The sequence below is a fragment of the Dermacentor silvarum genome, chromosome 3 (assembly GCF_013339745.2).
Source record: "Dermacentor silvarum isolate Dsil-2018 chromosome 3, BIME_Dsil_1.4, whole genome shotgun sequence".
Lineage (NCBI taxonomy): Eukaryota > Metazoa > Arthropoda > Arachnida > Ixodida > Ixodidae > Dermacentor > Dermacentor silvarum.
The window spans coordinates 144183858-144198882 of NC_051156.1; the positions used below are offsets into that span (position 1 = coordinate 144183858).

The window sequence follows — 15025 nt, forward strand, 5'->3', positions numbered from 1 at the left end:
GGGGATGTACGGCCTTACTCTGATTTTAATGTAACCTGCCTCGATGGTTTCTGGCAGCACACTGGAACCGAATGTGAGTATTAGATGCTTAGTGTCAATTTCTTTACCATCACGCCTCATTCTGATCCGTTTACGTTGATTACATTCTGTTCTTTCCATTCTTCCAGAAGTTCAATCTCAGTAAGCTCCATGAGATCAACATCGGAAACTACACCGCGGATGGTGTTCATGGTGCGGTGTGGGGTCACTGAAACGGGTATGTCCCCAAGAGACACTAGGTTAGATAGTTTTTCATGTTGCTTTTTGTCGTGAAGTTCCAAAAGAAGGTCCCCACTTGCTAGTCTGGATGCCTGGTAGCCTGGGCCAATTGTCTGAGTTAGACATTTGGAAACGAGGAAAGGCGAGATCATTCTCGTTGTCTTTCCTGGTTTCTCACAGTGAATTACTTGATAGCGGGGGAAGTTCTCGGTGTTACGGCCAAAAAATTTAAATACTTCTTCGGTGCGCCCTCGTTTCTGAGGGCGATCAGGGAGTTTGGGAAAGGATCTATCCATCCAAATTTGCAGTTTTCGGCAGTAACGCCAGCCGCCCACCATGGAGCCCAACAAGGGGACGCCACAGGTCTTATAGAAAACAAGTCCTGCGGACGCCAACTGTACGTCACCACTATAACCGAATATGAAGTAACCTAGGTTGGCTCCTCACACAGGGTTAACCCTCGCTGCCAAGAAGGTCGGAAGTAATATAGAAGAGAGTAGACGACAGGAAGATAAAAAGGCGAGAGAGAAAGACGAAGATTGGAGAGAGAAACAGGAAAAGGCAACTACCGATTTCCCCCGGGTGGGTCAGTCCGGGGGTGCCGTCTACGTGAAGCGGAGGCCAAAGAGGTGTGTTGCCTCCGCCGAGGGGCCATGAAGGTCCAAACACCCGGCTTCGGCTCAACCCCCAGGATCCCCTTTTCCCCGGACACGGCTAAGCCGCGCACGGTTAGACGCGGGAGGGTCCAACCCTCGTGTGCTTGGGTACGTGGTGGCGCAACTCACCAAACGCCTGCTTGCGCAGACGCCCCTGCGGGATTAATCAAGAAGAAAAGATCAGATTGTACGTACTTTTTTTCTTGTTTTGGGGATTGAACGTCATGTAAAAGTAGGAAATTTTGCCTTTGATGTCCAAAGAACTGGAACACATCTGTGGTAGGCCCTCTGTTTTTAAGGCAATGACGGAGTCTTGCGAAGAAACTAGATACAAGGATATGTGGAGCTTACACCAGCAACGCCAGCCACCCACCATGGAGCCCAACAAGGGGACGCCGGAGGACTTGTAACAAACATATCCGGCGGACTCCAACTGTAGGTTATTGCTATAACAAAATATGTGTAACCAAGGTTGGTTGCACCACACAGGGTTAACTCTTGCCACCTGGAAACTCGGAAGTGAGACAAAGTGAATAGAAGACAGGAAACATTAAAAGTGGCAGAGAAAGAAAAGGTCGGGAAGAAGGACACGAAAAATCGACTGCCCATTTCTCCCGGGTGAGCCAGTCCGGGGGTTGCCATCTACGTGAAACTGAGGCCAGATGGATCTGGTGCCTCCGTCGAGGAGATATCAAGGTCTAAACACCCGAAATCGGCTCAGCCCCCCAGATCCCTTTGTCCCCAGATACGGCTAAGCCGCGCACGGTTACACGCGGTAGGATCCAACTCCCATGTGCGCGGGTCCGTGGTGTCGAAACGCACCAAACGCCTGCTCACGCAGATGCCCCTGCCGGGCTGGATCACTGGGTGGCGCTCTTCATTGAACCTCTTCGAAGCCGCCTTAGATCGCTCGATATGTTCCACTGGGTATGTGCCACTTATCATAATAATCACTATGACATATAAAACGTATCACCAATTACGCACCCATCATGAGGTACATTGCTTATCGCATTAACGTTGCCAAATATCCCCAAAGGATAGATGCGCCGCCAATTTCGACGTGAAACGTCTCTTGAAATCGTTCAGAGGGGGTCATTGCCTAAAAACGCATGTAATGAAAACGTGTTATAGCATTATCACTTATATATTTGCAAACGCTCTACCCACACGTTGTGTACAGGAAAGGAGCCCTTGTTTGATTATTCGTGTGTCGCGAGAACAGATGGCACCATTGTTAAAAATTGAAATAAATTCTGTAGTTTTACGTGCATTAACCATGACATGATTATGAGGCATGCCGTAATGGGGGACTCAGGATTATGTTGACCACCTTGGTTTTTTTTAACGTGCACTCAATGTACGGTACACGGAAGTTTTTGCATTTCGCCGCCATCGAAATGCTGCTGCCGCACCAGGAATTTTATCCAGGTAAGCGAAGGTTGCAGCAACTCACTTAATGGCGAGCAACATAGATCGTGGCTTTCTACGCACGCAGAGAGGCCTATTTATATGTAATCTGTAGTAGTAGTAGTAGTAGTAATAGTAGTAGTAGTAGTAGTAGTAGTAGTAGTAGTAGTAGTAGTAGTAGTAGTAGTAGTAGTAGTAGCAGTAGTAGTAGAAGATTGGCGAAACCCTTAGTCCTGGGCTCCATTGGCCATGCTGAAGTAGTTTCCTCTGCACCCCGATTTCCTCTGCACCTCTGCACCCCGAAGTCGACTTGCTGAAGGAGTTTCGTTTGCACCCCAGGTCCGAGCTGGTGAGCGGTACCTCCCACTGCCCCGCTAATGTTTGTGGTAGTCTGAATAGCTAACTCTATTAGCATTCTTTCACATGTCCGCGAAATGTGGGAAAGGGTTGGTCCGCCTCCACATCACGGGCATCTATAGTCGGGTACAACTTAACAAGGCAGGAGGCCCTGGCCAGATGACCGAAGCGCGACAGCCGATTGCCTCAGCGACTACAGAAATTGTCCCGCAGACGCGACTCGGCGCAGCTCAAAGCGCGGGCTGCCTGCCATGTTCTCCGTCTGCGGGTTCACCGGCCGTCGGGGTCATGCCGTCTGTCTAGAATGCTCGCCCATTGGTGGAAGCTGATGTGCATCCGCCTTTGAGGTGCCAATGCCGCTGCCTTCTAAAGTTGGACCAGAATATAGCTAGAGGTTGTGTAGGGGAGATTGCGTGAAGTTTTAAGAGATGCGGATAAACATCGGTCTGTATTTTTTTTATTGCGACAGCAATTATATGGACACTCCAAAGCAGATTTCCGCCGTCGGCGTCGCCGTCGCCGTCGCCGTGCGTTTCCGTATGACGTCAATGGAGATGAAATCGTCGCCGCGAGCCGCCGCACGCTGTATGTGCGAGTGAAAGGCCGCGAGGGACGCGCGCTTTCACGGGGAGTGAACGCACGGCGGAGAACAAACACGCGTTCTGCGCCGTGCTCCCTTGAGGGCTGCAGAAGTAGGCGTCTCTGTCTCTTTCCTCCTTTACAATCACCATATATGTAGAGCAAACGCGCCCTCTTCCGACGCGCGAAAGGCCAGGGGGGGGGGGGGGGAGGCGACGTTTAGCTGCGGCACCAAGTGCCTATTTATATCAGAGGCTCCGGCAACAGTCACCAACGCCGCACGCATTTCGTGCGAACGCGGGCAAAACGCCGACGGCGTCGACAACAGTGCTGTGTGTTGCCGGTGCTGCTGCATGTCCAAGTTTATACAGCTGATTAAGCTACTATCATTACTCCGTATAGCTCTCTACAAATTTGCTATCGCAATTGATGCTTCGCCTTTAAGGTGAAACTGCGAGAACTTTTTTAGGCTTGTGGCCTCTTCTCCGTTTAAGGATTTTTGTGGGGAGGCGTATTTTTATCGTGTCAAACGCTGGCGTTACATCATTTCGCGTGGGTGTTGTGGTATAGGCAAGGAGTGTGAGCAGGGCGGTTCCGCTCGGTTGCAAAGGTCACGAGCTAGGTCATCAGCCCATTCGTTGCCTACGAGGCCCGAGTGTCCTGGGCACCATATTATACTGTGGCAATGTTGAAAATTAGGACCTAGCGATCTAAGGGCAGTTGACGGTAAACGGCCTTTCATAGATAAGCGACATGCCTCTTGAGAGTCACCATGGATTTCTGGCCTAATTTAAGGCACTTCTCCTGTGTCTGTGCGAATCAATGTTCTCACTTGGCATAGCGGGTGCCCACACACTGCATTCTTGTTTTGGTTATGGGTAATTATGCTTTTATTGAGTTGGGTGTACAAGTAGCGTCCGCAGGAGCACTGCGCTGCGAATTCTCGACCCTGGCTTAAGCGCCTTGCAATGTTGCTTTTCACACTGGTGCTTTTGTTACGCACCGGAAAGATTTTCAGGAATATGGTGACATTGCCGCAAAATTCTTTTCCAGACGATACCAGGGACTGATGAAATATTTTCTTTTGTGCAGAAGGGGTACTTGAAGGAGCACGTCTCCTTAGGTAAATAAAATTTCACGATGCAAGGCACTATACTCCTGGCAAAGGAAGCAATCTTTATATGAGTGAATGCTTTGGTGGCCCTAATTCACTTTCATTTGTCCACAAGAGTAAGGAACAGAGGACAGTGTAACGCACACTATATGGCAACGAATAAATACAAAACTTGAAATAATAAAATTGAAAATACTAAATTTTATTAAAACCCATCTTTCGACCTGTGGTAACGACCCACATGATGAGAAATGGCCTAAATTTGTTGAATTTACATCCTTAATTTGACGAATGCAGTAGTTCCTAGGGCAGCAATTTCTGAAAGAAAGAGAAAACATACAAAAACAATTTATTGGTTGTTTTCCTCTAGTCTTGACACACACACACACTCCATCTCTAAACTGTTATGAACAATAGAACGAAACATTGAGTAGTCGCGTCGTTTCATTCAGCCATTCATGCAGACGCGAATGCGACTATTAATGTATCGTTTACTTCATTGGGAGTTGCAGAAAGAATTATTATAAAGTCCTGAAATTGTGGGATCGCCTCCTATTTCCCCATTCCTAGCTTCAATTCTTAAGGGAGGTAGCCGACAAGTTCGTAACACATCTCCACACCCATTAGGCTAAGTAAAGCTTTTCCGATATTTGGCAACATTTGTCTATTTCGTTTCATGATCAAAGACTATTATATTGATATCATGTACTCACACTTCTTCTTGCGGAGGAGGGTGGTGTAGTCGAAGGGAGAGCCAAGACCGTAGCCGTAGTTCAGACCGTAGCCGAGGAGACCGTGGCCATAACCGTAGCTTCCAACACCGTAGCCGAGGCTGCCAACACCATAGCCGTAGGCTGGGGCGGCGTGGTAGGCACCGACGACTGGGGCAGCGTGGGCGACAGTGGTGGTGGCGACAGCTGGGGCAGCATGGACGGCAGTGGCGTAGGTGGCAACTGGGGCGTGAGCCACAGTGGCGACAGCTGGAGCAGCAGCATAGGTGGCAACTGGGGCGTGAGCCACAGTGGTGACAGCTGGAGCAGCAGCGTAAGTGGTGACTGGAGCGGCGTGGGCAACAGTGGTGACGGCTGGAGCAGCGGCGTAGGTGGCAACTGGAGTGGCGTGGGCAACAGTGGCGACGCGGGTCACGGCTGGAGCAGCAGCGTAGGTAGCGACTGGGGCAGCGTGGTAGGTGGCAACTGGAGCAGCCTGGTAGGTGGCAACGCGGGTCACGGCTGGAGCAGCGGCGTAAGTGGCGACAGCTGGAGCAGCGGCGTAGGTGGCAACTGGAGCAGCCTGGTAGGTGGCAACGCGGGTCACGGCTGGAGCAGCGGCGTAAGTGGCGACAGCTGGAGCAGCGGCGTAGGTAGCAACTGGAGCAGCATGGGCAACAGTGGCGACGCGGGTCACGGCTGGAGCAGCGGCGTAGGTGGCGACAGCTGGAGCAGCGGCATAGGTGGCAACTGGAGCGGCGTGGGCAACAGTGGCGACTGGGGCAGCGTGAGCGACGGTAGTCACAGCTGGGGCAGCGTGGTAGGTGGAGACAGTACGGGAAACAGCTGGAGCAGCGACGGCGTAGCTGGCAGCTGGGGCGTAGGTGTAGCCGAGACCGAGACCGGAGTAGCCAACGCCGTGGGAAAGACCGTAGGAGCTCAGGCCATAGCCAAGGCCATAGCCGGAGCCGAGGCCATAGCCGAGGCCGTAGCCGGAGCCGAGGCCATAGCCGAGGCCGTAGCCGAGGCCGTAGCCACCGACGTGGCCAGCGATGGCGCTGGTGGCGAGAGCCAGGACAATGCAGGCACGGATCTACAATTAAAATGGAAGGCCACCTTGAAGCAAATTGATGGGAACACGGAGAACTTTCTCGTTCACCATTCCTTTGTGAACATATCGTGAAGCGGGGTATCAAAAGAGCTGTGTGATAAGATTTTGGGGCATGCATACTACGGATCTTGAGGGGATGAAAAGTATCCCGGAAGCAAGGAATAGTGTTTTTCTTTTAATGAAGATGTAGCTTTTAGTTTAGAACACTGAATGAGTCATTGAATTTAATTTTGGCAACTTGTAGTCTTCGAGTTTTATTTATCACATAGTTACTTGAACTAGATAAGCACGAAGTTCCTGTAGTTATGAGCAATTAACATCAATTTTATATGCGTTATAAAATTGGTAGAACCTGCACTGACTCCTTGTTCGCAGTAACATGCTTCTGACTGCTTGTTCTATTTCCGTCCGTAGCATAATAACGACTCTCTCTGTTTTTATTTTTAAAACATTATAATCACACCAGTAAATAAGGTTTCATAGAGGCCCTCTGCTATCTCTGCAAGCATAGCAGCCTTGTCTAATAAAAAAGCATGTATTTGCAATCCTTGTGCACAAAACCAGCTCGTAGTTATCTGTTTTAGGAAAGGTCTCCCCTGTTGATTTTAATGTTGCCGTGGAAATGGAGCAGGCGAAAAAAAAACTGCGTGGTAAACCCTCATATTCTTAAGCCCCTTTGAGATACTGGAGAAAAGTTCTCACCATGGTTCCTTTCAGTGGCTGACGGTCCAACTGCTGCCATCTCTGCCTCTGCAGCCCCGTTTTATACCAGTCTCGATGGCGGCGTTCAGCTATTTGCCTGTGAAGTAAAAAGAAAAAGACGACAAATAAGGCGATGTGTCTTTCCCGCATATTATACGAAACTCTCTAACATGCGCCAGTTGTTCCTTGTAACACACCGTGCCTCTGTTGCCCCTAGAAAAGGGAGAGGATCGGAATCGTAGCTTACGGTTCGCTATACAGGATCGAAGCGACACCCTGACCTTGACACGTGCACCTTATCGATGGCGTTTATCTTCACCCTCCTGACGCCATCAACACTGTTTAGAGAATAACTGAAACGATTTTTAAAAAAGTAAAAAAAGAAGGAAATATGCGTGGCGGCGAGGGTTTCATTTTGCCTAAGAGGCGTAGCAAACTGGTTTCAGTTAGCGCACACTGATGTCAGGTGAGGTAGCACAAGCGCTACCAGGTTTGTTACCTGACGTTCAAGTTTTCAGTCCTTTCCTGTTCATTACGAATTTCTGTGGCAAGATGCCCGCGGTGAAGTATCGCGTTGAGAGGAAATCGATGAGAGAAAACTGTCACGTATGGCACAGTTGCCCGAAGCCTCGACGCAAGCTCAATCGAGAGCGTCCTCGGCCTAAGAAGTGTTGGGGAGGCACGTGTTATCAGCTGGTTTCTTATTGGGATGCACGCCTGTTAATGCTGGCGTATAGGACTCGTATCACTTTGATTCTTTTCTTTGTGCTTTTTCTTCGCTCCTTCACCGGCTCTTGCTGAGTGGCAAAGCTTTCTAGTATTCATCACCATTCGCGTAAGGGATCCCTGAACGCGACATTCAAATTTGAACGGCCACTTTTCAAGTGAGAACCGTAACGCTATCACACTGTCGATTGAGATTGGTGGGCTGGTAGAGACGTCTCCGAAAAGGTCGCCGAATGTCCTTGCCTGCATGAAGAGAAAGATCCCGAGCCAGTGCATCGCCAGTTTGTGGCGCGGCAATTACGTGCGCCGACTACTGCTAGTTAATGTACAAAAGTTGTCAATCGGGAGGCGGGCGATTGCGTAAGCTGCCAAGTTATTACTTGTTGAACGTTTTTCTTTTCTTTGCAGGGAACGTCGTGAACATTAGGGCTAAGCCGCCCCCTGCATTTTACTTTTGCAATGTGAAAGCATTGCTGTTCTAAATCAAACGCAGCTATAATAAAGAGTGTTCTTTTGATTCACGGCCTGCGTTTCTTCATGGCATCAAGGAGTGCTGCCTGTTAATGATACAGCTAATTGGAGGACGAAGCAATTTTTTGTTAACTTGAGTTGTGAGCAGAGAAATTGGCCGATCATGCTTGCTTGTTGATATCATAAAGCACCACAGCTTTATGGCATCAAGCAAGGTTGCCTGTTTATTGTACAGCTAAGGAGGAAAAAGCAGATCTTTTGGTAAACTTGAGTTGTAAGCAAAGAAATAGGCCGCACATGCTTGTTTATTCGAATGTGCATTAGGTTTTCGTTCAAGCACGAAGTAACGGAAAAAGAAAATGTATTGGAGCAGGCATACCTGGACTTGAACAAACAGTCACAGGGCTGCAGCCTTGCGCTCTAACTACCTCGTTGCCACCCTTTTGATTAGTTTCCTGACATTCACAGCAATGTTCAATTGATACTTCCAAGAATTATAAATGCCTAGTGTTCGCTTTAATGATGTATGTCCTTTATTTGGGAAATCATTTGACTGCAATATATCGTTCATAAAGTTCGGCGTTTCATTCCGACACACGTGTTATCCACAATTTGGAAAAATTCGTTCGTGAAAATTAACTAAATGGTTTCCTTCTATCTCTCTTTCTACGAACGAATACGTCAACATATTGAATTTGAATCAAATATGGAGGATATATGCTCTGGTTTGAACATTTAAATCATAGTCCCGATGTATAATTTGTTAAAGCCCATACAAATATTAAGTGACATTTCTTAAACCAATAAATTAAGTTTGTTGATTTCAGGGTGCACACGCACTAACTGCAAAAGAGGATGAAAATCCCCCCAGGTACGAACGAAAATATTCATTCGAATGTGGTCAGCATGTAATTGAAGAAGGAACGTTTTCGTAGAAGGATAAAGCACCATTTTATGCAAACTCGTATGTACCCTTTGTCGAGGCCGGAGACACATGGTAAGTACACGCTTGAAGAACTCACTATAAAAATATGAAGAATCAAGTGATAGTCATAGGCCCGAGTAATAGACTCAAGAACAGGGTCTGACAAAAACAATTGTGTGATATCACTCAGCTGGTAAAATATGTAGCAGGATGACCAGCGAGGACTGTCGTAGATATAGAATGATTGCTCTCGTCATAAAAGCAGCAACAATAAAGTATTAGCCCAGTATAGAACCGCATGAATTGTAGCATAGCCTTACTATCAACTTGAAAAGTATTATCGCCTCATAGCTTAATAATTATAGTATTGAAGCTCTGGATGTAGCGGCTAGTACAGCAAAACCCGCGTCATACGTAGGACACGATTCTGATAACGCATTGCGTGCCTCAGCATCATCAAAAATTAAAAGCTGGTGCTAGCCATAAGGCTTTGCTTTGCGCAATGGCTGATGTTTACTCCCATCACTAGCCCATAATGCGGAGTTTCGCAAAGCCGCTGTTGCATAAATAGCCATTATTACTCACTCAATTGGCATACTTTGCACAAGAAAACAGATAATGCAGAGTGGTATATCGTCGTTGCACATCGAAAAGCATCCACAATCTACAGTGTACGGTGTCGCAAAATTTGAAGTTCCCGGAAAACGTATTCGCTCCATCTCTCCGAGGGCTTGGTAAACTAGCATGGCTTGTGTCTCCCGCTTGCAAGTAGATGCAACTACTTACATGACGCGTCTGATGTCTCATAGAACGAAACATACTTAGGCAGGTATACCTGGGATTTGTGGCTCGTGCTAAGCAAGCTTTTTCGTTTTACTCTGCATTGCATTAGGGGAGCGTGGGCCATTTCAAAGCACTAGGGGCCAGGGAGGAAAAATGGAAGAAACTGGCCTGCTCTCGCTATGATGAGAAGCAATTACAGCGATATGGCTAGGCTTCAATAAATTTTACAATTGCGTAAGCAAAAACTCCGGTCCCGAATATGATGTAAGATCGCTTCATTCTAAGCAAAAATCTTATACGTCTCATCACTTGGATATGCATTTTGAGTAAATTAGTCATCAATATGCCCCATTTTCAAAAACAGTAGACTCTCTGGTAGATAATAAAGGTTTCTCAAAGATTTACCGCTGTGCAGCCGCGTCCGCCATGTCTACGTGCACAGCGCCCTCTCTTTGTCGTCGTTCCAAGCTCTTGCATGACTAGTTTACTTCTCTTCCCGGGGCGGCGGCACCGTCGTGCGTGGGCGGCAAGGCGAGCTGCCATTCTCCCTTTTCAATTTCCCTTCTCTCGTCGTAATGGGGAGGTCGCGCATTGCGCATTCCCGAGGAGCAGCGCGCCTACGAAGAGCGACAGCGACAACAGATGCGAAAATGCAATCGGCGACGGCGGGCGACAAACACCAATGACGATCGTTCCCGAGAGGCCAGTCGCAAGCGGCTTGCTATGCAAGACGACGCAAGTCGTGCGCTCTGCGTCATGTGCTGAACAGCTTCGGTGGTCGTACACCTTCACAGAGTGGAATGGCTCATTTTTTTTTCTATGTTACGCTACCCACACATAAAACAGTGTTAAATCAGCGGGAAGGAAGAATCGATCGTCTCGGTAAGGCAATTGGTGTTGGCGTGGGAAAACTGGAAACGTGTGCGTGCATATTGCCTAATACTTAAAGGGTCACGCTGCAGCTCTTTGCAGACTGAGGTTCAATTTTGCCTTCGTAAATATGAATCTTGGTGAGGCCAGGAACAATGCGAGGAAGGAACGTACCGATTTACCGCGAAGTTCGTGATATAAGATAAGCCAAAGAATGTTTCGCCTAAAAAGTAGGAATTTCGATCTCAGCCGCTGCCTAATGCACGTGAGAACGGCTTCTGCTGTTCTTATTTGAGCCGCGGCCGCTCTCGACGACAGCAGCAGCGTTTCTGCGGCGTTCTAGCGAGGCCGCGTTTGAGCGTCGGCGTTGCCTAGGAGTTCCCAGCGACCGTATAGCGTAAAACTATTCCAATCCTTGTTTTAATATCCTGACGTCAAATTTCCGTAACCACCAACGCGTGCATGCGGCGGTGACCTACATCGTTGTTCCAACAGCCCAACTAAATGCTTCACTGATTGGTTTAAGGTCCATTTTGTTCGCTTTGATAGCAAATACCATTTACTGCCTTGACAGGTTCCTTGCATCTTATTGGCTGCCAAGTATCGAGGAGCAAACACAAGTGGAGAGGGTCTCGATAGGTCTGAGCTAGCGCAGTGAAAGTAGGTAACCGGATGAGGAGGGCGGCGTCGGCGTGTGGAATTAGGCTGCTTCCCCTTGCTTAGTTTCTGGCGGCTGGTCAAAAATGGTAGTAAAAATGCTGCTAAAACGGACCCTCAGCGAAGAAAAGTTGGTACAGTGGTGTCGTATAGGCGCTAAAAGGGCTCAACAACGTTGCACTGTCATGCAAACGTTTTTATGATACGCAGAGAAATGCAATCTTCCCGGTAGCTCCAAGAAGCCTATGACCTCCGTCTATTAAAAAAGAATTTGTTTTGTCTTGCATATTATTGGGCAGCTTTATTGCGTACACGTCGCTTTCGCGTGGTGAGTTGCCGTGGTTCAGTGAGGTCGCCTGACAGACCGGGGCAGTGGGTGCATCCCGAAAAATTTTGACCTATAGCGGAGGGCTGATTGTGAAAAAGGCGCCGAATCGTAAGTAATGATTTTTCGTTTGTTCAGCCTAATCATGCATGATGAATGTGCTCACGTCATATTAGATGCGAGGTGACGTCGCGTGAAAAACAGGCGAAATGGGGTGGCCCGAATTGTTTTCGACCCATATTTTACGGCTAGGAGAATGAATGGTATAGAAGCAGATAGGAATAGTTTTACAGTTTAGCAGGAGTTTTTCCTGCCAGCATTCTTATATTTCCTCACTAACACTTGGCAGCCTCTAAGCAAATTGAGGCGTCCAGGTTATGGATAGATGCCCTTTGCTATGGGTAAAGGCAATAAAAGCAACAGGTGCCCGTGGATTTTGTTTTTATGGAAATACTCGAGGCGGAAGTGTCTCGATCATTTATTTGTATAGGTTCATTGATTTTTGTGTCGAAAATTAGCTATATTGCGCTCGTATTGTGTCTTATTCTGTAGGTTTTTACTCACGCGCTGGGAGTCGTCATGGCGTAAGTACCTGAAGTGCCAGGTCGGATAGCGAAACCTCATTGCTGTAGAAGTTTCTCTGTAAGTCTAAGTCGGTGAACCCTAAGCTTCTAATTTGCCAAATGCTTCAGAACTGCCTGTTTTCCATGGGCACCGTATAAAAATGTATTTCGCATACCACGAACATACCACTTCCTCTAACCCAATTTTTACGGCGACCACTGGCACCACGATGTCCTCCAGCGTGGCTGGTGGAATCCCTAACCGGATCTAAGAGTGCACCGTAGTCACAGCACGCAGTCGGGAAATAACCGCTAACAGGAAAAAGATAGAAGTAAGCAACAAGGCTACTTCTATTTCAGCTCCGGAAGCGCTTCGACACAAGTAACGTGTTATCCAAAGCCCACGCGCTCCGACACAATACATGACACACTCCTCCACTATTAGAGTAGGTCACCCAGATTATAGAAAGTTCTTTTGTTATGTTCTAAATTTCCCTTATTTTCGCACTTAATCAGGTGTAATTATTGTCATTCAAGGCAAACACAGTTTTACGGCAGAATTAACTTATAAAGCCTTAGGCCGAATTACCTGAATAATTATTCGTGGTATCGCTACGGAGCCTACCATGTTGGGAGCTTATTGGGATGTCTCCAGTGCAGGGTAGCAAACAAGGCGTGCGTCTGCGTTTCCTCTCTTTTGTTTCTCTCTCTATTTTCTAAGCTTCTAGCATCCTACTCACAACTACTATATTTTGAAAGCCCGCGCGAACTTTTGCTGGCTGTGCTGATGTATGGGTGCCATATCTTTGCAATTTTACAGCCGCGGAATTTTTTACGAAGGTTGCTAATCAGAATTCGTTTGTTTGGACAAGCCTAATTGAATTCTAGCGGTGTAATTTACTGCGATATTCATAAGTACCAAAATTTTCCAATACATTGTCCACTTAGAACTCGTACTTTGTAAGACAGTGGAATTTAGGAGAGATGGGCTCTGTCCGCGCCTCAATTTCCTCCGTGATAAACAGCTAAATGTGTCAAGGAACAAACTGTGCGCGTGAGACAGCCGGGTGACGGAGAGTGGCTGGCGCGAAGTGTCTCCAAAAAACATTAAAATCCATCCTTGCAATTATTTCCTGCGTTACAAGGTGCGTATATATATTACCAATTGTCCTCTATCCTCTATCATCCAGCTGTTTTGCCGTATGCTTGACGCTATGCCTCACATAACAAGTGGTGCTCTGACGAAGCAATTGCTGGCAGCTTTTGCCGCAATTTGCACAATCACACACAAAAATAACAGCAAGAAAAAATCCGAGGAGAGTGAAGCACTTTTTATGAATGGTGAATGCGAAGACATTAAGATCCAACAGAATGCCGCTGAGCGGTCCTTGGAGTTATAAACTGCTCGCGAGCAAGCGAGCGCGTTGAGACGCTTCTCGCGTTTTCATTTGGCCTTACCGAGGTGCAATTAGAACGCAGGCGAGAGCTTGCGTGGACAAGGAACGCGCAGATAGCACAGGCTTCCGAGGTTGATAGCCAGCGTGACGCGGCGTCGCGTCGATGCCCTCTCCCCTCGCGGAACACCTGGCGCGCTATAGGTGTTCCCCTTTCGACGGCTCTGCTCCGTCGAGGCGCGCTTCGGACGTAGCGTCGCAGCCAATCAGAAATTAGGTGCCTTTTCGCTCCTACAGATGACAGACTCCGGCTTTGTCGCTTAAGGGGCCCTTTGACGCTTTCGCGTCGAAAATCACAATAAACGATGTTCACATAGGTGTCTAAGTTCATGCTTAGATACTTCGTGTAGACAAGCTAACTGGCAAACTTCTCAATAGATTCGCGACTAAGAATTCAAATGCTCATTTTGAGAAAAAGAAAATTCACTTCCGTTAAAGGGATGCAAAAGGCAAATACTCAGTCAAGTTAAAGTGATGGATTAGTGCTCGAGTATCTCTAAGGTGTCAATATTATCGCGAACAGAGCCTTAGTAATCGAGAAATTGAGGTAAATGCAGGACACAATTAGAGACTCCCCCGGTACATTCAGGTACTTGGCCGATGACGAAGGCACTCCTCATTTAAATTCTGTCGGTAACACTCAACCGCCAGTTATAAAAACATGCTTGTATTGTACTATAATAGGAAAGAAAATGCTACTTCACCAGTTACACTTAATATTTAGGAAAAAGAACTCATTGACATTGCACCGTTGACAACGACGCGGGCGGTCTAAATGTTTTGTTTTCGCTGACTCTGCGCTGCTCGCGCTTTCTCGATTCAGTAATTCCGTTATCGCGTATTGCTGCGCTGGCTTTGCTGGCTCGCCAACCTCGCACAAACGGCAACGTTAAAAGACAGGCAAACATGAACGTAGCTGATGACCGCGGACACGGGCTGTCAAAACGCTGTTGTGAGTAAGCCCAGAAGCATCAACAAGCGAATTGACCTTGGACCTGCTGCTGGCATCAACGAGAACTAAGCCGCGAAAACACAGCGCAGGGAGTCTGTGCTACCGCCGCAGATGGCTTGTGGACTTTACATGGAACCTCACGATGACGCTCATGGCATAAATGCACCTTGAGTGTCCATAGGATTGCTATCGTATAACGGTATAAATTCTGGCATTGATTTATTTTATTCAATTAAACTATCTACACCATTCCCAGCCATATTTTTGTGTTTTATTGGGGTAATTGCAGCATATCAAGAGAAAAAAGAGAGACATTGTGCGACAATCTCACACTCATTATGTTTTCAATTACATTAAAGTAGATAACTGTTTTCATTACGCATATTGGAGCCGGAAGAAAAT

General features: G+C 47.5%; 1 protein-coding gene across 1 annotated transcript in view; it reads right to left on the reverse strand.

Annotated features, from left to right (window-relative positions):
* LOC119445868 (fibroin heavy chain-like) overlaps positions 1-7085 on the reverse strand; it is a 23866-nt gene extending 16781 nt beyond the window's left edge. The window contains exons 1-3 of the mRNA XM_049664759.1: positions 6898-7085; positions 5088-6177; positions 1737-1837 (exon numbers count right to left, since the gene is read on the reverse strand). Of these exons, the coding sequence (XP_049520716.1) occupies positions 1737-1837; positions 5088-6177; positions 6898-7047 (1341 nt within the window). The 5' untranslated portion in view covers positions 7048-7085. The remainder of the gene's footprint in view (positions 1-1736; positions 1838-5087; positions 6178-6897) is intronic.
* Positions 7086-15025: the final 7940 nt, after the last annotated feature.